The sequence below is a fragment of the Anabrus simplex genome, chromosome 1 (genome assembly GCF_040414725.1).
Source record: "Anabrus simplex isolate iqAnaSimp1 chromosome 1, ASM4041472v1, whole genome shotgun sequence".
NCBI classification, from domain to species: domain Eukaryota; kingdom Metazoa; phylum Arthropoda; class Insecta; order Orthoptera; family Tettigoniidae; genus Anabrus; species Anabrus simplex.
The window spans coordinates 1,062,960,409-1,062,982,475 of NC_090265.1; the positions used below are offsets into that span (position 1 = coordinate 1,062,960,409).

Here is a 22,067-nt window from a genome sequence, read left to right on the forward strand (position 1 = left end):
TACTGCTTCCGCTTATAATTAAATACGAATGTAACACTACATTTCTTATTTACTTGTATCGAATAGGTTGAACTACGTTATTTGTTATTTCAATTTAATTGTCTCACCAGGTTTCTCACACTCTGGTAGAATGCATTTCTCTGCTGAATCCTTTTACTGATCTCCATGTTCAGCTCTGCATCCTGCATCAGTTCGCTTCCGAAGTATAGTACTTGAAGCTCTCTATAATTTCAAGGTTTTGTCTAATTCCCTTCCCTTTTTCTTCTAGTCAACATTGTCTTACTCTTTTCCATGCTGATTTTCATTCCATAAGGTTTAATCACCTCGCTGAACATGCCGAGTTGCCATTGTACTTCGTCTCTGCTTCTCACACCACAATATCATCTGCAAACAGCATTATCTTCAGTTCCCTGTCCTCAAATTTTACCTTTTGTCTCCTTCACAATTTTGTCCATAACCCTTATGAATTACTTTTATTAGCCCAAATCAGACAGGTATTCAGGTAATACTGCATCATATAAATTTACAGCAATCAATCATTCAGAAAAATGGGAATATAGGCAGCAGGTTGCTAGTATTCAATATCTAAGAGCAATGAGCAGTGTAATGATGGAAAAAGAAAATTACACATCAAGCGATCGAGTACTGTAAATCATTTACAGTAAAACCTCGTTAATTCAAAATCACTGGGACGCAAAAATCGGACTTTGAATTACGTGATTTTGAATTAACCGCCAACACGTAATTCAGAAATGCCAACCCTTGTGGCGTCACAATATACCGGTATTCTAAGACCTGTTACTGCATCCAATTAACCTTCATTCACAGTTTAAACCTCTCAAATGCCATGGAAAAAAACTATTTCCAAAATGTATCCAACAAGGTGCATTTACAGTATTCAAATAATGCACTTGGATAACTGACTGGCAAACATAACCTCATGCAACGAAATCAAAAGAATGAAAACATGGTTCAAAGATGAGGAGAAATCTATACTGGCTCCCCTGTGCAAGTGCTTTATTCATTGGATTACTGTACTGTATGCATTTTAAATGCCTTGTGCTTGCACAGAAAGTACCCGATGCCCTGAAAACATTGTGGCTTATAGAACTTTCCTATGATCAGGGGAGAAAGTCTCTCACTTCCGCCCATATTACAACAGTACAGTAACTATACTTGTATGATTTCTCGCCATGGCACATCTACAACCCATTAATGCATGCAATCACCTTGATTCTCAGTTTAAACTTTTCAAATGCCATGGAAAACACTATTTCAGAAATATATCCAACAAGATGCATTTACATTATTCAAATAATGCACTTGGATAAAACAATGGCAAACATAACCTCACGCAATGAAAGAAAGAAAAACAAGATTCAAAGACGAGGAAAGATTATACTGGCTCCCCTGAGCAAATGCTTTATCTTTTGGATTACCAGTACTGTACTGTTTGCATTTTTAGATGCCTTGTAATTGCATGGAAAGTGCCCGACACCCTTAAAACATTGTTGCTTTTCAAATTTTCCTATGACGGGGGAAGGAAGTCTTGCTTCCGTGTGCACTGCCTAGCAACATAGTACATTTCCCGGCTGGCAATTCTCTCCTTTAAAACCATAAGTCCGTTTGGCCTCAGCATAAAAAAAATGAACAAACAAACAAACAAACAATGCAATTTCATTGGCATTGACAATATTGTTTGGTGCATATGAATTGATTATAGGCTATAAGCCATGCTTTTTCGCCAACTGACGGCATCGCCAGTGTTCGCAGATTCTACCTCTCTGCACACTTCCTGCTACTTGATATTGTGGCATTCTTTAAAAAACCCAATACAAAATAATTACGATTCCGATCGAGTTACAGCCACCGACGACGACGACAAAGAAATAACAGAAAACCATGAAAACCAGAATGGCAGTGACTCCCAGAGGCATGCAGTTTCTTGAGTGATTTACCCACTTTTTCCAATGAAAATATAGGTAAAATTTCAGGTCCATGAATTAACGGAATTCTAATACATGAAAAATTTACTAACAAAAAACTTATAAGCTAACTAACAAAAAGTACAGTATTACAAGAAAATTTATGAAAGTTAGCATCATTCTACATCAGATCAACTTATTTAATCAGGCATTTTCTTGAGGAATTTATAATTTGACCCATTTACATGAAATTTCCCTGGCGTGTACTTCAAGGACCCCAACCTTTTCAAGTTAAATCTGGTTGAAAGGAAAGGTTTGTTTAAAGTAAAGCACAGAGTTCTTCAGGCACGGTGAACATATGGATACTGGAGAACTTCCATTATGAGCTGATAACAGCATCTGGAGCGAAGGTTGCAAACTGCCCATAATCATGGCAAATAGATCGTATCCAAATGCCTGTGCATTAGAACACACACACAAGTTAGGAGGAAGCCTGGGGACTGAGGAATTCTCAACAGTTTACTCTGTAATGTTCAGCTTGTTTTCCTTATGTTACTCATGAATTGTATATTTGCTTATATGTAAGCTTAACTGACTGACCTTTCTTCATAGGTAGCATTCAAAGAACATGCATAGCTGATACTGCTAATGATGACTTGCAACACATAGGTTATCAGGTCTAATTTGCACTTATTTCTTTGTAAATGGTGTTATCAGATTGTACCAAAAACAATACGTTTCCAGTTTCTGTACTGTAAACTTGTATTTCAATTGTCTGAAAGATCAATTATTTGGATCTTTAAAAAAAAAACCTGATGCAATAATTTTATGTCAATTAAAGATAACTTCACATTAGTTTCTACATTTATGTGCAATGCATTCGATGTATCTTAATTTTTGTTAATGAAGTTTTAATATTTCAGAATTCCTTGTACAAACTATGTAATCAAACTTTTTGCCAATATTCTTGACAGAAAAGTGTATTTTTTACATGAAATAAAATATAAACATAGTGGAGTTCAACATAACATATATATATCTGTAGTTTAAAGAATCTTGTAGTATTAATTTCTATGCAAGCATAAAGTCACTACAGGTTATAAGAAATTAATACCTTCTGTAAACAGTTATCACAAGCAGTTGTTCGATTTGCCAGACACTGTTCCTGACAGAAGAGTTCTCCGAAGTAATTGAGTTGCTGGATACGTCGACAGTCAGTGCGATTCTCACAGAATGCTACCATTCGCCAAAGATTGTCCATATGAGTCTGCTTTGTTGCCAAGTTCTCTCTATCCACTGTCAAAAGGAGCAATAATATGACCAATTATCCTGTTTTCATTATATACAGACATTATGTTGTATATTTTAACCAATTAACACAATTTAAAAAATATACACATTGCTGTTTTTAAACATATTTATTGGTAAATTTTGATTACTTTTTTTATTTTAGTGTCTGCTGGCACTAACCAGTGAAAATTAGTCCTATCATAGATTAAAAAAGATGATAAACCCGGGAAATCATATAAGGAAAAAAAAAACCAATACTTCATGTGTGGAGTGGTATACCTTTCTGTGTGATTTGCCACAAAAAGCCCCTCAGTCATGGATGGCAATGCCATCAGCATACCAGGAATTCTATGAGGCTCTAAACAAACTGAAACCCAGAAAGGCACATGGACCAGACAACATTCCAATTGAGTTGATTCAAAGTAGAGGCTTATCCTTAAAGACAAAGCTCTTCAAACTAATCCTTTTAATTCTTCATAGCCAGAAATATATATGCTCTACTTTCCTTGCACTCAGTGCCGAAACATATACATGTTCCATTTGAATTTTGAAGGTGTAGTAGCAGAGGAGGTACATAAACATGCTCAGAGATGGCAGGAGCTGTTTTCAACTCTTCTGGTGAGGGAAATCCCCTCAGTATCTTGCTGTGTTTGTTCTCCTGTTAGTGGGAGTTACATAATACACACATTGCGTGATGCAATTTTCTCGTATGCATTTTCATGGTTTTCCAGTAAAATGGCATTGCAAAAATGAATTAGTGACGATACAGTGTCAACATTAGATGATATAGTCAAAGTGTCCGATTTTAGTAAATGTGATTCTGAAGATGAAAATTCTTTTTACAGCTCATCTGAGTGCAACAACGATGCAAGTGACACTTGCATCAGAGTGGAAGACTAGATAGACGTAAGTAACAACGATCCTGGACCCACAACTATTATTCCCGTTCGTCATACTGATCAAGGACCAATATTACCATCACACTTTGATATTGAATTGTTCCCTGTAGAATATTTTCATCTATTTTTTGATAATTACATATTTGATTATATTTACAGTGAAACTAAATTACATGGGGACAAAAGGAAAATCCAGGCAACACCAAAAAAGCAAAATGAGAAATTGGCATCGCCCAAATTAATTTCATATGATCACCCAAAATTGCATGACATAAAGGCATTTATTGGTGTCATCATTAACATGGGGCTTCATACCCCTTGCTAGATGTCAAAGACTATTTTCCAACAGCCTGGGTTAACAAAATGCCATCTTTTAGCAGTGTTTTCTCCCGGGATGAGTTTCCACTTTGCTCATGGGGAAGGAAATACGTCTCTGAAAAAGGGTGAACAGGAAAAAATGTATGCTATTTTACCAACCAGGTCCTGCAGTTTTTGTGGATGAAAGTATAATACGTTTAAAGATTTATAACCTGAAAGAAAAAAAAAAAAAAAAAAAAAAAAAAAATTCAGGTTGAATGTTTTTGCCCTTTTTGTGAAAGTATGAAGGTTATGAAGAGACTTTAATTGGGGTATATTCATTTCATTACTTGAAGTTGGCAGTTTCCAAGCCAATTTCTGATTGGTTGGATAACTATGTATGGCTGAGAATTGTTACGCATGTATAGGTCAAACTTGTCATAAGTTAAGGTGGTCTATCGTTTAAACAAGACACATACATGTCAGATTGAATTGAAGGAACATGAAAGCAGCAAATTCCTTTCCTTCAAAATCAACAAAAAAACACCTGTATAATTTCATTCCTTACATGGGAAAAACTGACCTTGAAAACACAGGTCTTTTGAAGAAAACTCAGGTTGTGAAAAGTGTGTGCTCATCTCTCAGGTTAACATATCTACAGAGCCCCGTATGCCCCTACTCATTATTAATTTCTACCGTCAGATACCCATTGTCATCAACTCCAATTGTTGACAGCAGTTGGTGCCAAGAAATTCAAAGAATGGCTGATACAAGTGATTATATGATTGAGGAACGTTTACTGGCCACTGTGTGGATTCATGAGCATAAAATTCATGGTTTGTGAAAGCAGCACCATATTTTTTTGATTGTTCTGTTAATCAGAAAGGTTACCTCCAGATAATAAATGATTGGCTCATCCAGTGGCTGCGAAATGCGGGAATCTTAGACATTGTATAGTTTCATTCATGATGGGGTGGCAGCTCACTGCGCAGTGGCTATTCGACAATGTCTGAACGCAGTCTTTGGGAATCGCTGGATTGGTCGAGGATCGGCAATGGACCAGCTCCTCTTCCATTGCCACCAAGGAGCCCTGATCCAATAACACCGACAAAACCAAGGTAGTGTATGATATATTTGGGCAACCCAAAATCTTGGATTATGCAGAGCTGAAAAATGTCTCTGTTAATTCTTTAAATTCACACCTCTCATATTATTCAAATATGCAGATCTTTGATTCGAACAGCACACAAAACCAACATTAACAAGTTGCAAATGCTATTTCAGTTTTTAATGTTATTTTTCTATTTTAAAAAATTTTTTTTTTACAATTTGCTTTACGTCTCATTGACACAGATAGGTCTTATGGGGTTCAATGATGATGATGATGATGATGATGATGATGATAATGCAGCAAGAGTTACTTGTAAGGTGGAAGCACAAAATACAAAGAGTACATGAAATATATTTTACATAACTTATAAATTAGGGACAGAAAAAATAAAAATAAAATAAATACACTTCACAATTCAATACTTACGTTCAATCATCTTGCGGATTCGATGCATATCTGCATAGGAATAATACAATATACAATCTGCTAATTTGCCATCTCGTCCAGCTCGTCCAGATTCCTGATAATAGCCCTCAATAGACTTAGGTAACGTGTAGTGAATTACAAATCGTACATCTGGTTTATCAATTCCCATTCCAAAAGCAATTGTGGCACAGACAACCTGTGAGAAACAGGAAAATGTTTTCACATCAATTTATCATTAGACTTTGAAATAATAATAGCAAAAAGGGAAAAAAAGAAATCTTGCAAAAGTAACCTTGAATTTATTGCTGATCCAATCAGATTGAACCTTAGTACGCTGTGTATCTGTCAGTCCAGCATGATAAGCAGAGGCTTTTATTCCATCCTGCTTCAGGATAGCAGCTACATCCTCACAATCCTTTCTTGATAAACAGTATACAATACCTGAATCTCTTGAATATTTTGCCTTTATTAATTTCACAATATCTTTCACAACTAGCTTACTTTTCTTTGGCAAAACTGAATATTTGAGGTTTGGTCGATTAAAGCTGCACAGGAACCTGGAAATCACATTCATCATACATTTATCCCAACAGATATACCGTAATATGCTTGCATAAATAAGAAATTATAAAACTGTACAACTTACCATTTGGGAGTTTTCATACCAAGTTGATGCAAAATATCGATACGTACACGAGGAGTGGCAGTTGCTGTCAATGCCATTGTTGGCACCCCAGGGTATTTCTGACGAAGAACACAGAGTTTCTTATAATCTGGCCTGGAACAAAATCCCTAATCATTTTGTAAGTGGTCCTTCTAATGTTATTTTCTTTTCTTAAAGAAGAGAGTCCCTATGAATAGTTAACAATTAAGAAAAGTTAATAAAGAATGATCTTCTCTTTATGTGCTAAGTGATAACTTTTAGCCAAAAAGTTTCATCCCAGCTGTCATAAATATGCATTACAATGTGAAGATAACTACCACACTTATTTCATCATGGCTAATCAATTATAGCTGTAATACAAGAGAGTTTGCAGTTCTGTTTAAGAAGCTTACTTAAGAAGTAGCGATCAACAACTCTATATACTACACTGCAAGGCTGAATGAAATGCCTGATGAACTTTCTTACTGTGGTGTGTTCAAGTGTCCTTGTAATTAAGAAGTAGTGCTATGGCATTAAAAGAAGTAGCGCTTTTCTAGAGTTGAAACTGGAAACCCCATTCAAGGATGATTCAGACAAGGATTCAAGCTCACACATCCTTTGACTAAAATGCCACTTTTATTTCTAAAACAGTAAGGAACATTAAGCCTGAAGAAACTAGATAATAGCAATCTATCTAGTTGGACAGAATTATGCCCGCAAGGCATATTAAATGATTCTCAAGTACAGGCTTAACTAGAATGGCCAGATCCTTCACAATGTATGAGTGTGCATTCATGTATTCTTTCAAGTATATTTTCTGTTTGATGCATGCCATCAAGTTGGAAAAATAGATAGATATGAAAAGCACTTGGCTGCAACTACAGTATATTTTACAACATTCCTTTAGGTTTTATACAGCAGCTATGAAATTCTAACATTTAGACAATAACCACCAGTTATTATTTTCTTTCAATTTCACCAGAATAACAATTTTAATTGTCATATATAGATTTGACTAACATATAAACTAATATAAGAATTTCATTTATAAAACTAATATAAGAATTTCATTTATAGTAAGCCTTTTGGCAGTGATAGCCTTTCTGAATAGATGCTTTATCAACTATCCAAGATGTAGGATTACCATCTTCATTACTGACGAGAGTCATTACCAACAATTAACTGAAGGACTATGTATGTTTCAGAGGGATTCAGTTAATAATGAAACTATTAAAAAGAAATTCAAAAGTTAGCAAATCTACAGGAGATTATACATTTTAAAGATCTGCCATCATAGATTCTCTGAGAGAGCTTAGGAAATGTAACTTCTTCAAAGAAGTACCTTGTGTATCAGAGAATGCAGCGGTGCAGAAATGTTCCCTGAATTCAGGAGCCAGCCCAGAAATTTAGGAGCTAGCAAGAATCCCAACAACCTGATACCTATAAATACCGTATTTGCTCGCTTATTAGACTATCTTTATTTCAACATTTACAGCCAAAAAAAGTAAGGGTGGGGGTAGGGTTCAATATGCAATAACTTCAAATTTTGTGCAGTGAATACACAGCTTCTAGGCTATAAAGAGCTATAAATTGTACATGTTAAAATTCGACACTATTCTTTAACAAACTTACAAATGTATTCTGAGTTTTACTGGTTAATTTTGTTGGAAGGCAGTATTTCTAAATTTAAAAAGAATAAATGGTGAACACATGACTTTTAGACTTACATATAAGGTAAATATAGTCAGTTTTTGTTACTCTTATACCATGTCATTCGTTTAATCTCATTAACTCCTCTGATGAGGTTGATGTCAGGAAGGGCATGTGGTCATAACTCTCTATGAAGATTCGTCTCACTTCATACTCGACCCCAGGGAGAAAAGGTATAAGGGTATCGTATTATGCAATATTAATACAAAAAGAACTTAATGGCAGTCATTACTGTATCTGTCAGTTAAGCAGTAGGCCTACCACACAGTAAATCTGATCATTGCTTTCATTTGAATTATTGTCATCTTGTACCATGAATTTCCCAGCTACCGGCGTGTCGTCATTAAAAATGACGTCATCTTCATGGCAATCACGCGTATTTGAGATCCCGTCTTTTTGCAACTTAAAAAAATAGTTGTTCCCGACTATAGAGTCCAAACAGTGAGAATCTATTAGCAAATGGTTTCTGGAGATGGTCTCTGTTATTCCCAGTTAGTGTATGTGTAGCAGAAGCCACTCCTTCTGAATAAAGCTGTGCTGTCAAAAGAGTGCCAACCCACCAGCTGATAACTAGCATATGTTACGAGTTGTACTTTCGAATGCAATACATAGTGGCTGAAAGCGTTCTTTGGACAAATGCGGCTATTGAAAGCCAGACCTTTAATTTTAAGTATATTTCATACTTGTTCTCTACATCTACTACATCAGGATTTACCTAAACAGCTGTAATTTGAGAAAAGAGAGACCACATTGTTTAGGTTAAGTATGCTACTAAGTGCCCAGAAAGTGTTGAAGTAACACGACGGACGGAATAAATAACAGGAAAGCTTGTCGCATTTATAGGTGTGGCGGTAATGCATTTTATTATCATAATGTTTAATTTTGCACGTTTGTTGCCTCCATATTTTTTTATTACCGAATAGTATGTTCCGTTTGGCGTCTCCGAAAATCGTAAAGTAGTTAAGGGGAACAAAAAATTAATACCATTATTATTATTATTATTATTATTATTATTTAGGAATGTTGGCAAGTAAAATTATCGTTAGGATTGGATTGTTTTGATCACATTTTAAATCTACTTCGCTCCAAAGATTACGCAAGCTATATTTACCAGAGTTATGAGATATTAAACGCTCACTTTGTTAATGATCTCGCCTGCTATATTAATAGCTTAACTTACAAGTAATACAAAGCCTGCTCACTCGCAGTGCTTTCTTCAGAAACAAGTGACCGGCTGGCAGTGCATGTCTTGACCACTGCAGCACTAGTATACCACCTCACATCAGCACTCGCTAGCATTCCTAATGGGAGTTAAAACCAGCACAAATTTACCTCTACACTATACTTCCTGTACATTATATACATTACTGAGCAGAAGTAGAAAATAATAAATGTTCACCTTTTACCCCTAGGAGTTCAATTCAGCTGTAGATTTTCATTTCAGATAACACACATAATTGTCAAAATTAATGCTTGGCATTTTAAAGGATATGAGGTCTGCACTAGATATTTTTACTAGCCCACCGTAGATTTTCAGTGAAAAGGAACGACTTTAACCATTTTCCTTGATATTTTCTTCTCATAAATAGTTTTTCTCCTCAAGAAGTAGTCTCGGCAATACTCAACTGTCATGCCATTAAGCACAGTTAGTGACAGAGGGACACAGAAACCTCTGCAGCATTATTCTGCTCAGTTCCCAGGATTATCACTTTTCCCACACTGTAGAATAGGATTTTTAGCAACATGTGGTGACAGTAATTCGGTTAATGTTTGTGCTATTTTTGGATTCCTCAGCGTTACCGATATCATTGCGCCCCTTACTTGCCCCAGTTTCATCAGCAGTGAAACAAAACCTGGCTTTGGATACCTGAGACCACCTCTGTCTTTGATTCTTATCAATGACATTAGTGGAGATTGATGTATTCACAAAGATACACACAAAATGCTGTCAGTTGTGTACACTAATTTTATTTACAATATTTACACGTTACACATCATTAAACAACAATTTTTAACAATTGCCTATCACGAAGAATCAGAAGACTAAGAATGCATCTTGAAAAAGCTGACTGCTACTTTAGCATGTTGGCATAAACACAACGTGTTCACAAAACCAACTCCTGTTAAACAATAACTAAACTGCACCATCAAGATGGCTACCTTATATATTTTGCCTGGCCAGGCTTCTAGAGAGATATGTCACAACATACCCTCTCATAAATTCTAAGAGTGCCTAAAGCCTAGTTATAATGTAATTAACATTCTACAACCATCTAGTGTCAATGATACGTTATTCTGGATGTTACAGTGTGTTGCACAATGTTACTGTGGATTATACATCATGTATACAGGTTAATAATAAATTATATACTATTAATTATGTGTTCTTACATTAAATAAACTCATATATATATATATATATATATATATATATATATACACAGCACGTTTCATGACATAACCTCACAAATAATACGATCGTATTGTCCGTACATATGACACAACTACGTACAAAATATTTATAATAATGCTAATACTAAACACTTCTCAGACATACCTCACACTTCATAATAATAATAATAATAATAATAATAATAATAATAATAATAATTCAAGCTCGACACTTGCATTATTTACCCATGGGTTAAAGAATAGTGTTTTCAAGTTTATCAGTCTTTTACACTTACGTCAATATCTCCCTTATAACTTGAAACAATTTCAACAGTTTATCACACTTGTCGACTTTGCCTTGGTCGTAGATTGTATATTCTCTCTTCGTCGATGTCGCTGGATGTGCTCTCCTCATTTGACCGGGTCTGCTGTGTCCGGGGTTGGTATTGCCTCGCTGCCAGCCTCTTCCTCGATGACAGTTGATGAGTTCTCCTCATGATGACCAGGTTGTGCTGTGTCATTAGTAGCCTCTCCTCCAGGTGGACCCGTGGCAGTACCAGGCTTACTCTGTATGCGCAGCGGTTGGACTCGCCGCAACTCCGATGCATGGACCTTGACAGGAGGGTTAGTCTTTAGTAAGCAGACATCATGGCCCAGCTGCTTATCCACCTCGACGGGACCAACCCACTTAGGTGTTAGACCTGCGTGAAACCCTCCAATCTTATTACTGACTGGGTGGTTACGTCGCAGTACTTGTTGGCCTGGTAGGAAGATCTGGGTCCCTTTGACATCCTGAGCCTTGGCCTGGGTAAGGGATCTTTTCTTGGCCAAAGCTTGCTTCTCCTTGATGTCTGGCTCCTGCCTATGCTGCCACTCTGCTAGAGAAACAGCTGCATCATTTTGACCAGATGTGGGTGGTAGACGAATATCCCAATCCCCGGTGCCGTATAGCTGTCGACCAAGGAACAGCTCCTCTGGGGAATGGCCAGTGATACGGTTGATGCCTCGTCGCAGGGTAAAGAGTGACTGTGGTATCTCATGGTCCCACAGTCGATGTTCTTTGTCCATTAGGCGGACTCGTAGCATCCTTTTCAGCTCCTGGTTCCGTCGTTCTGTTGGATTGGCCCTTGGGTTGTAGATAGGAGTGGTCCAGTGCTCCACACCCCATTCTGTCATCATCTGCCGCCACTTCATTGATGTGAACTGACTCCCGTTGTCTGACAGAATGCACCGTGGATAACTGTAGCAGCTGAATACCATCTTGTAGAAGGCTGGTGATGCGCCCCGCCGTGGCTTCCGGTATCGGAAAGGCCTCAGTTCATCTTGTGAAGAGGTCAGTGATTACTAGGGGTCCTGTTTTACCCCGAGGTGTTCTAGGGTAAGGACCCATCAAGTCCATGGCTAGGACCTCCCAAGGATGTTGCGGCTGTCTTCCTCGCTACTGGAATTTGCCTTCTTGTTGCTTGCCTTGGTGCACGGCACAGATGTAGCACCCCTTCACATAGTCCAGGATGTCTTTCCGCATGTTGACCGAGAAGAATCTTCGTCGGATAGAATGATACGTCTCTTTGCCTCCTGGATGTCCGGCTTCAGTGCTATCGTGGAACTTCTTGAGGATGTCCATCATGTGCTGTTTAGGGATCACCACTACTGCAGGTGTGTCGGAGAGGTGAGATCTGTACATCAAGAGTCCTCCGTCAACCCGGAAGTTCTTGTAGCACATCCTAAACTCCCTCGGGGCGAGTTGACTATTGGTGTTCTGTCTCGTAATCCACTGGGTCATGGTCCTACAGGGCTTGTCTTGTTCTTGCTATTGTTTAATTACTTCCAGATCAAGTTCCTACTTGATGGTCATAAGGACAGGTTCCTTGGGCTCACTCTGGTGCTTTCATGGGAACTCCCTCTCAACAATAGTGCTCCTAGCTTCAGGTTCCATTGCCGGATGCCTAGATAAACTGTCTGCTCCTATATTCGTCGGTCCTGGGACATGACACACATCAAAGTCAAATTCTGCGATTAACAGAGCCCATCGCATCAATTTAGATTTTGAGCCAGAGACCGAGTTCAACCATTTGAGGGCTGCGTTATTGGTGTAGAGCTGGAAATTCCTTCCCTCCAAGTAGCCTCTGAATTTGCCCATGGACCACACCATGGCTAAGGCTTCCTTTTCGGCAGTGCAGTAGCGTTGTTCGGTGGGAGATAGATTTCTGCTGGCATACTCAATGTCCCTTTCCCTTTCTGCTCAGCCGTTCCAGTTTTCACCTGATGTCCAATAGTGCTGTGTTAATCGAGTGGTGACATCGCTAATTTGGGATGAAATTTTAGCATCTACAGTTGAAATTTTCAATTCTAGGCCCGGTTCTACTTTGTAAACCTGCATGTACATAGTGATATTTTTCTGGTTAAAACTGAGTTAGTTGAGAAATTCTGTCATTTACTTCCATTAAGATGGAATTAACTAACTTGTGAATCAACATATGAGATGTCATTTACTTTCAAAATTTGGTCTGTTAAGGTGAAATTGAGTATCTGTATCATGTTTGTTAACTTAGAACACATTTTGGTGATATTTACCTCATCTTCTGACATTTCATCCAGATCTTCGTCAACCTTGATGAAAAACTTTTTGGGATCTTCGCCTTGAGATCTTCTCGTAACCGCGCCTGCAGTGATTTCTTCTTGCCATTCATCAGAAGATTTCTCTTGGCGAGTTCGTCTTTGAGCTGTTGTATGGACATATTTTCTAGCATCACTTGCATTTTTTTAAAAAATTCTCACTTACACTCGTATTCACTCGAAAATTCTTACGTTTTCGTCGTGGTCACCAATGATATATTGACAAAGATGCACACAAAATGCTGTCAGTTCTGTACACTAATTTTATTTACAATATTTACATGTTACACATCAATAAACCACAATTCTTAACAACTGCCTATCACGAAGAATCAGAAGACTAAGACTGCCATCTTGAAACAGCTGACTGTTACTCTAGCATGTCGGCATAAACACAACAAGTGTTCACAAAACCAACTCCTGTTAAACAATAATTCAACTCCATCATCAAGACAGCTTCCTTATATAAGTTTCCCGGCCAGGCTTCTCGTAAATTCTATAGTGCTTAAAGTCTAGTTATAACGTAAAGAACATTCTACAACTATCTAGTGTCAAACATACGTTATTCTGGATGTTACAGTGTGTTGCACAATGTTGGTATGGATTATACATCATATATACAGGTAATAATAAATTATATAGTATCAATTATGTGTTCTTACATTAAATAAACTCATATTAATATAAATAATATGATCGTATCGGCCGTACATATAACATAATTACATAAATAATAATAATAATAATAATAATAATAATAATAATAATAATAATAATAATAATAATAATAATTTGAGCTCAATACTTGCATTATTTACCCATGGGTTAAAGAATATTGCTTTCAAGTTATATCAGTTTATTACACTTGCATCAAGATGAACTCTGGGTACTATTAATTTTATCAAAACACTCTGGACATGCATGGTATGTGGTCTTCAACAACTCTCACCAATACCCTCCAATATATGCCACTGCAGCACTCGACATAGAAACGCATGGTGCTCCTTTGGCTTCCTTTTCGATGCTTTCTAGTTGTGTTTGAAAATTTCTTGCTAACTCTGGATTCGTTGCTGCCGGTTCATCCGTGAGAATTATTGATCTAGTACGTTTCCTTGTTGAGTTAGATGTTGCCATCCAGTCACTGCAGGAGGATTCAGGTGCTACATTTCCTGTGAGAAATGCACTAATTAGTCCAGTTGTTAAAATTTTATGTAGAGCCTGTGTAACACTTGCAGCATTTGTTTGGTCGTTGCTACCTCCAAGTTGTCTGATGCAACTAAATAAGCTTTCTACTTCAACAGAAGAAAATTTTCTGGTTAGCAAAAAATGGAAGCCAATCTTAAGCAGGTACTTGACACAGAGGACGGCAGATTTTGTCGTCAGACAAGCTGCTTGATAAGTTTCTTTACTTATGAATTCTACTGGACTTGCTGATGCTTCTTCCCAGACTTCCAGATAGGAAATGAAGTTGTTCTCCAGCCATTCGAGTCTTTCATGATGAACTGAGAAGAAATGCAATGTATCTTCATTCCAAGAGCGAATATGCTGCAAAGTGTTCTTCATGCTGAGGATGGTGAACCATTTATCAACCATTTTCAAGAACTCAATAGTACCTTCACCATCCTGAAATTCTTTTATTCCAAACTGAGACCCGTACTGCCTCAAGAAATCGAGCACCAAAATGGCATCTGAAAAGAAGATATGTTGATGATCGACTGTCATACACACTTTAGATGCCGCCGAAATGGGTCATGAGGAAATAGCCCTACCAGGCAAGACGTAAGCAGAGTATAATCCAGTACTTTTTTTGTTATTTGTTTTTTTATGTTGCACCGATACAGACTGATCTTACGGTGACGATAGGATAGGACAGGACTAGGATGGAAGCAACTGTGGCCTTAACTGAGGAACAGTCCCAACATTTGCTTGATGTGAAAATGTGAAACCACCGAAAACCATCTTGAGGACTGCCAGCAGTGGGGTTCGAATCCACCATCTCCCGAATATAAGCTAACAGCTATGTGACACAAACCGTGTAGCCAACTCGCTCTGTAAATCCAGTATAAAAGGCTCCAAAACCATCTTTCGTCATTTACAGAAGGTTGTGGATATGTGGTAAACAACAGTGTAAGTGGCTGGTCCAGCGTCTTTGCGCGCGCGTGTGTGTGTGTGTGTGTGTGTGTGTGTGTGTGTGTGTGTGTGTGTGTCACTCCTCTTTTGTAAAAATTATGATAGCAGCTTTTGCTGCAGTCGATGATAAATTCAGGACGCACAGATTCACGTGATGGGATTAGCGATAGCTATTCAGGACCTAATATTTGAGTACCATGTAGGCCTTCATTATCAGAACTATGTGAACTGGTAGAATTTTAATTTAAAAATTATTATTATTATTATTATTATTATTATTATTATTATTATTATTATCATCATTGGGTACCTTATATCAACGCGTTTCTAAGAAACCATTTTCCTGCAATTGAGTTTTTGTCCACATAAATTGTATTGGATGTAATACATCCACTCACTCATTGTCCAGAACATGGAGTGAAACTCGAGATGCAAGGCGGGAAGACCACGCGTAACTGTTCCGATGAACTATGCTACTGTATGTATTACCAACAGTAAGCCTAATACAAAGCACTTCAAATAACAAAAGATAACTATTCTTTAGTCCTTAGGACTTGATTCAGCTTTAATTTCACAATTTTAGGAATGTTGTTGAACTTGAACTTTACGAATGTAAAAAATTATAGCCATCACAGAATTTTAAGGACAACTCATGAGATTTTACAATTTCGACTCGCAAGGGTTATCTTGCTTGTAACTTAGAGTTTTAAACTTACTATTGGATAGAAATTAAGGAGTTAAGTACATCAGTATGTTGTTTTGTATTGTTGTATCTTCAAGTTTTCTCTACTTATTGCGCAGCTGATGATGGTGCCTTAATAGAGCGCCGAAACTAGTACTGCAATAAAATATATGTTGTAAAAAGTCATCTAACAACAGTGTATTTGTATTGAACAAGGTGGATCCTTAAAGATTTTTATTTTAATTGTGATCTCAGTTCAATACGGGCAAATAAGATGAAGTTCCACACGTTTAATAACTAAAGAATATCTGTAACCGACCAGCAAGTAACAGGATAGGAATATCAGTACTGCCACTAAACTGTTACAGAAGTATCGGTTGCGCCTGAGCAGAAGTGCACGCTTAAAGCGAGCTGCTATGCTTCAAAATATCCGTTAACCGTTGGTTTTGCTGAGACAGTTACTTTTGTATTAGGGTCTCAGGAGGAACATTATATTTCTGGAACAGCTTACTGTTATGGATTAGGATACAGTATCATGTTACGATATGTAACTCCCATCTCTAGTCCTTAGTAAAAAAATACGCCACCGGGATTTTAAAATGAGAAGCAAGTCCAACGAACACAAAACACAGAAGTTTTGTTGCAATCACTTTTTCTAGGCCTAAATCTTTTTCCAGTCCACCCAGTGAAACAAGTCCCTGAACTTCATTAGCTGCTTTACAGTAAAGCGCACGGGGTTGAATAGCCATCTCATCTACAATAATCAAGCCAAATGTATTTATTCCCTCGGTGCATTTTGCTTCTTCGTGCAGTCTTTTTACTATTAAGCTTGAAACCATTACACCAGTAGTGCCTGCAACATAACGTTTCAGAGTAGCAAGCTTAACAGATCACTACTTCTATAAATCTGTAACCTGCCGGGGACTTACTGTGCCAGATAATACACTGACTGACAGAGCAAATGCAACACCAAGGAGGAGTGGTTCGAAAGGGATGAAAGTTGGGGAAAAAACAGAGTCGGCACGGACGAATAATTGATGTTTATTTCAAACCGATATGCAGGTTACACAATGCGCACGGCATCGACTCAGTAGGATGTAGGACCACCGCGAGCGGCGATGCACGCAGAAGCACGTCGAGGTACAGAGTCAATAAGAGTGCGGATGGTGTCCTGAGGGATGGTTCTCCATTCTCTGTCAACCATTTGCCACAGTTGGTCGTCCGTACGAGGCTGGGGCAGAGTTTGCAAACGGCGTCCAATGAGATCCCACACGTGTTCGATTGGTGAGAGATCCGGAGAGTACGCTGGCCACGGAAGCATCTGTACACCTCGTAGAGCCTGTTGGGAGATGCGAGCAGTGTGTGGGCGGGCATTATCCTGCTGAAACAGAGCGTTGGGCAGCCCCTGAAGGTACGGGAGTGCCACCGGCCGCAGCACATGCTGCACGTAGCGGTGGGCATTTAACGTGCCTTGAATACGCACTAGAGGTGACGTGGAATCATACGCAATAGCGCCCCAAACCATGATGGCGCGTTGTCCAGCGGTAGGGCGCTCCACAGTTACTGCCGGATTTGACCTTTCTCCACGCCGACGCCACACTCGTCTGCGGTGACTATCACTGACAGAACAGAAGCGTGACTCATCGGAGAACACGACGTTCCGCCATTTCCTCATCCAAGTCGCTCTAGCCCGGCACCATGCCAGGCGTGCACGTCTATGCTGTGGAGTCAATGGTAGTCTTCTGAGCGGACGTCGGGAGTGCAGGCCTCCTTCAACCAATCGACGGGAAATTGTTCTGGTCGATATTGGAACAGCCACGGTGTCTTGCACATGCTGAAGAATGGCGGTTGACGTGGCGTGCGGGGCTGCCACCGCTTGGCGGCGGATGCGCCGATCCTCGCGTGCTGACGTCACTCGGGCTGCGCCTGGACCCCTCGCACGTGCCACATGTCCCTGCGCCAACCATCTTCGCCACAGGCGCTGCACCGTGGACACATCCCTATGGGTATCGGCTGCGATTTGACGAAGCGACCAACCTGCCCTTCTCAGCCCGATCACCATACCCCTCGTAAAGTCGTCTGTCTGCTGGAAATGCCTCCGTTGACGGCGGCCTGGCATTCTTAGCTATACACGTGTCCTGTGGCACACGACAACACGTTCTACAATGACTGTCGGCTGAGAAATCACGGTACGAAGTGGGCCATTCGCCAACGCCGTGTCCCATTTATCGTTCGCTACGTGCGCAGCACAGCGGCGCATTTCACATCATGAGCATACCTCAGTGACGTCAGTCTACCCTGCAATTGGCATAAAGTTCTGACCACTCCTTCTTGGTGTTGCATTTGCTCTGTCAGTCAGTGTACAATACCTGACAGTTATATCACTCCACGTGGGCTTTTTTTGTACACATACTTTAACTCTTTATAGGTCTTTGGGAGATTATCTTCCCGGCTGTTTCAGAACATGCAGTTCCACTTGCCAGTGTAAGAGGGCTGCAAAGTTTCATTTCAAACTTAATAACCTGATTGCTACTACCACCTAGATCACTAGGTGGGAAGTATATATCCCAGTGGTTCCTAGCGCGCGTGCAGTGGCAGTCTCATTGTGTTGAGCTGCAGTGAAACGATGTTTGAGGGAAGAAGGTGTGGAATACTGAAGACAGAAGATTTCCAAAGGTTAGTATATACTTCGGAAATGCAGTTTATCATGATTTATTCAAGGAGAAAATCTGTTTGTGCCACAGATATAATAATGATCCATCCGTTGTGTCATTCAGAATACTAATAACAGAATCAATGGTAATTTCATAGTTTCTCTGCAACTTAGTAAGATGCTATTTCAAAATTATTTATATATTTTTCAAACTTACTACAATTCTATATTCTAAAACTGTTTTAAGTTTCCCCTTATGACGATAGACAAAGATGTTATAGTCACTTGCACTTAGTCAGTACTTGGGTTTTATGTAAGATCTAGGCCTAATGTTGGTTTTGACTGTCTTTGTGCTATTTATTCTTTCTAATAAGTGGCTTCAAATTATAAACATTGGTAAAGCTTATTTCATCTAATAGTATCTTGGTAATAATAATAATAATAATAATAATAATAATAATAATAATAATAATAATAATAATAATAATAATAATAATAATAATAATAATAATAATAATAATAATAATTTAATACAGTATTATGCTGGAATTATGTAGGTTGATTACTACTGCTCTGAACATGGAAGCAAAGATTGAAGTCTGGCTGGATGAAATATCCGAAGAACAAGCTCTGGACTCGGAGGAAGGTGGGGACTCTGATGGTGAAGACCATGTCCAGTACTATGGTAAGCAAAAACAATGGTCAACCCACACAACCTATTATGTTTGGAAATCCTATACATAGTGTCTTATAGGTTCATGTTACTTTTTTTGGCAGGTCAAGAAGTCTAGAAGATGGTGGCTCAAAATTTTTTATTACTTCCTGGACAGTACGATTGTCAGTTCATACATAGTGTACAAAGCAGAAATGAAAGAGAAGAATACAAAAGGTACATCACCCCTGAAGCTTAGGTCACAACTAGTAAATGAACTGATACGGTCATTTTCGAGCAAGAAGCGCCCTGGTTATTCCCCAGCGAACGGGCGTGGAAGGTGGACAAACAAATCTGTTGGGCAAGCAACGATCGAAAACACGGTGAGATTATCGGATATCGGCAGCCTGAGCTAATAAAAACATATCGTCGCTGTGCACAATGTAGTACTGAGCAGAAGGAGAAACGCAGTAACATGAAATGTAATGCTGCGTTATGTAAATCATGCTTTGAACCATTTCACAAATCACAGACAGTGCTTTCAAAGTTTTCTACATCCTAACTAAATTAAATTTGAGAGATTTCATCATCATTTATTATTCCATAGGCCATGTAGTATGCTATGTTATTGTATTATGTTGATGTCAATAAAGTAATTAATACGTAATAAGCGCATTATCATAAATATTTTAAGTGGGAAATTATTATCCCACTGCCCACCCACAAACATTACCTATCTGGAACGGTCAGTGGGATAATAATTTCCCACCCCATGTTTTATGAAATAAGGTGTAAATCCATAAACTAGTTTTACATCCCTCGTTATACATATATTTCAAGTACAAATTAACCATAAATTATTTTTTTTTTAATACCCCCAGTCTTTTGCCCTATAAAGGGTTAAGCTGTTCTTGTAAAAACTTTGCTTTTAAATTTCCTTCAGCATTCGAAGCCTCCACTGCATCTAGATTATAATCTATGATATTTTTCTCTAGCCTACTGACTTGTTTTTCGAGTTGCTGTTGGTGACACCTCAGTGCAGATATCTTCTGCCTTGCATGTCGAAGTGTTTGTAATGTCCTATTCCGTGAGTTTATATGTCGTACATGTAACTATGTTTGTGTAGACACATCTTTCTTGGCTAAATCACTATGACTTGAGATACCAGTTGGGGGGAGAGGCATCATCAGGAGCACATGAATTATTCAGAAAAGAACCAGCATTGTGAGATGTTCTGGGTAAAATTGATTTTACAATACATCTTCTTGGCAATGAGAGTTTAATTTTCTTACTTGGCGGGTAATCGCTAAAGACGCTGGGCACCGCATCAGGCTTTAACCACTTTAGCTTTAGTTCAGGTTTGTAGTCACATTACATAAAGTGATTACTGCACATGACAGAGCAGTCACTAGGGTTCCATAACTTATCCTTGGTACCACCTACACCAGACGTCATAACGTAGTTGCTCTAGTGAGCCGGTGTTACTTGCTCCGCTTGGGACGGCTGTTTGTCACGTGACAAGATAACAGTGGACAAGCGGGTTGCATACTGTGGTCGTACTGTAGTTGCCGCTCGGAAATGCTACCATATGAACAACAGTTGTAATAATAATAATAATAATAATTTGGAGCCTGGATCATGTGAGACGAACCGGACACAGAATACAGAGTATAACAGGACAAGAAAATTATTCATTGACAAAGGAAATATTCAGAGTGCAATATTCCTGGAATAAATACATTTTCACGATTAATTGAAGCTTTGGGTTACGTACATTTACCGGAAGAAAACACAATTTATGTGATTTGTACACATTTCTTACACTCTCATTAACATACATTTCAATATCTGTATGGCATTTATGACTATGACAACAAATTAAACACGTGAACTGGAACATATCACTGGTTTACTCCTCCTTCACGGGACCTTTGGGCTAATTTAGATAGTATTGTATCAATGTTTGATACTATCGTTTGCGTACTGGCAAATAGCAAATCACATTTCAAGTTTTCATCAGTGAGCCTACTCTGTGTCTAGATTTACAAAACTTCATTAATGAAAGCATCTGTTCACATAAATAAGTTGATTTGAATACACTTACAATATGAGCATTAAATGTGTACAATCTAGGAAATCTTTCCCGTGGAAAATGAAAATAAAATTCAGTCAAGCTGTTTGTGTTTGCAAACCTATTTTTCATTTGAGTATCGCACTGTAAGTCAATCAGTTCTAGCTGTAGTTCTGGTCTAACAGTTTGCACATCCACTGAGAAGGGCGTAGCGAATGCCTGCAGATCCTTTTCTAATGCCTGAATGTCATGAAACCTACTCTCAAAATCATCATAAGTGACCTTAAAACCTCTTTATATTCTTCTAATGTATTTTCATGTGATTCAATATTTGATTACATATTAAACATTTTGCTTTATTTTCTTGAATTATTAAATACTCTTCTTCCCAGGAAGGTTTGAAATTTATTGGTGTCGATGGCCTACGCTGTGCTGAACTCTCTTCCACAGTAAATGCAATATTTACCGACTAGATTTGAACTCCGTGTGGTGTGAGGATAAAGGCGGAAACGCACTACTGTCACCTCTCATGAGTTCACGCGTATCCTGTCACAATCTAACCTGTTCGGAA

At 38.4% G+C, this 22,067-nt stretch overlaps 1 protein-coding gene across 2 annotated transcripts in view; it reads right to left on the reverse strand.

The window, feature by feature from the left end:
* Positions 1-22,067, reverse strand: part of Blm (Bloom syndrome helicase) — a 194,110-nt gene that overhangs the window by 56,332 nt on the left and 115,711 nt on the right. For both annotated transcript variants that reach the window (XM_067137120.2, XM_067137119.2), the window contains 4 exons: positions 6,595-6,726; positions 6,241-6,505; positions 5,949-6,144; positions 3,040-3,221 (listed from right to left, as the gene is read on the reverse strand). In XM_067137120.2, coding sequence (XP_066993221.2) covers positions 3,040-3,221; positions 5,949-6,144; positions 6,241-6,505; positions 6,595-6,726 — 775 coding nt within the window. The remainder of the gene's footprint in view (positions 1-3,039; positions 3,222-5,948; positions 6,145-6,240; positions 6,506-6,594; positions 6,727-22,067) is intronic.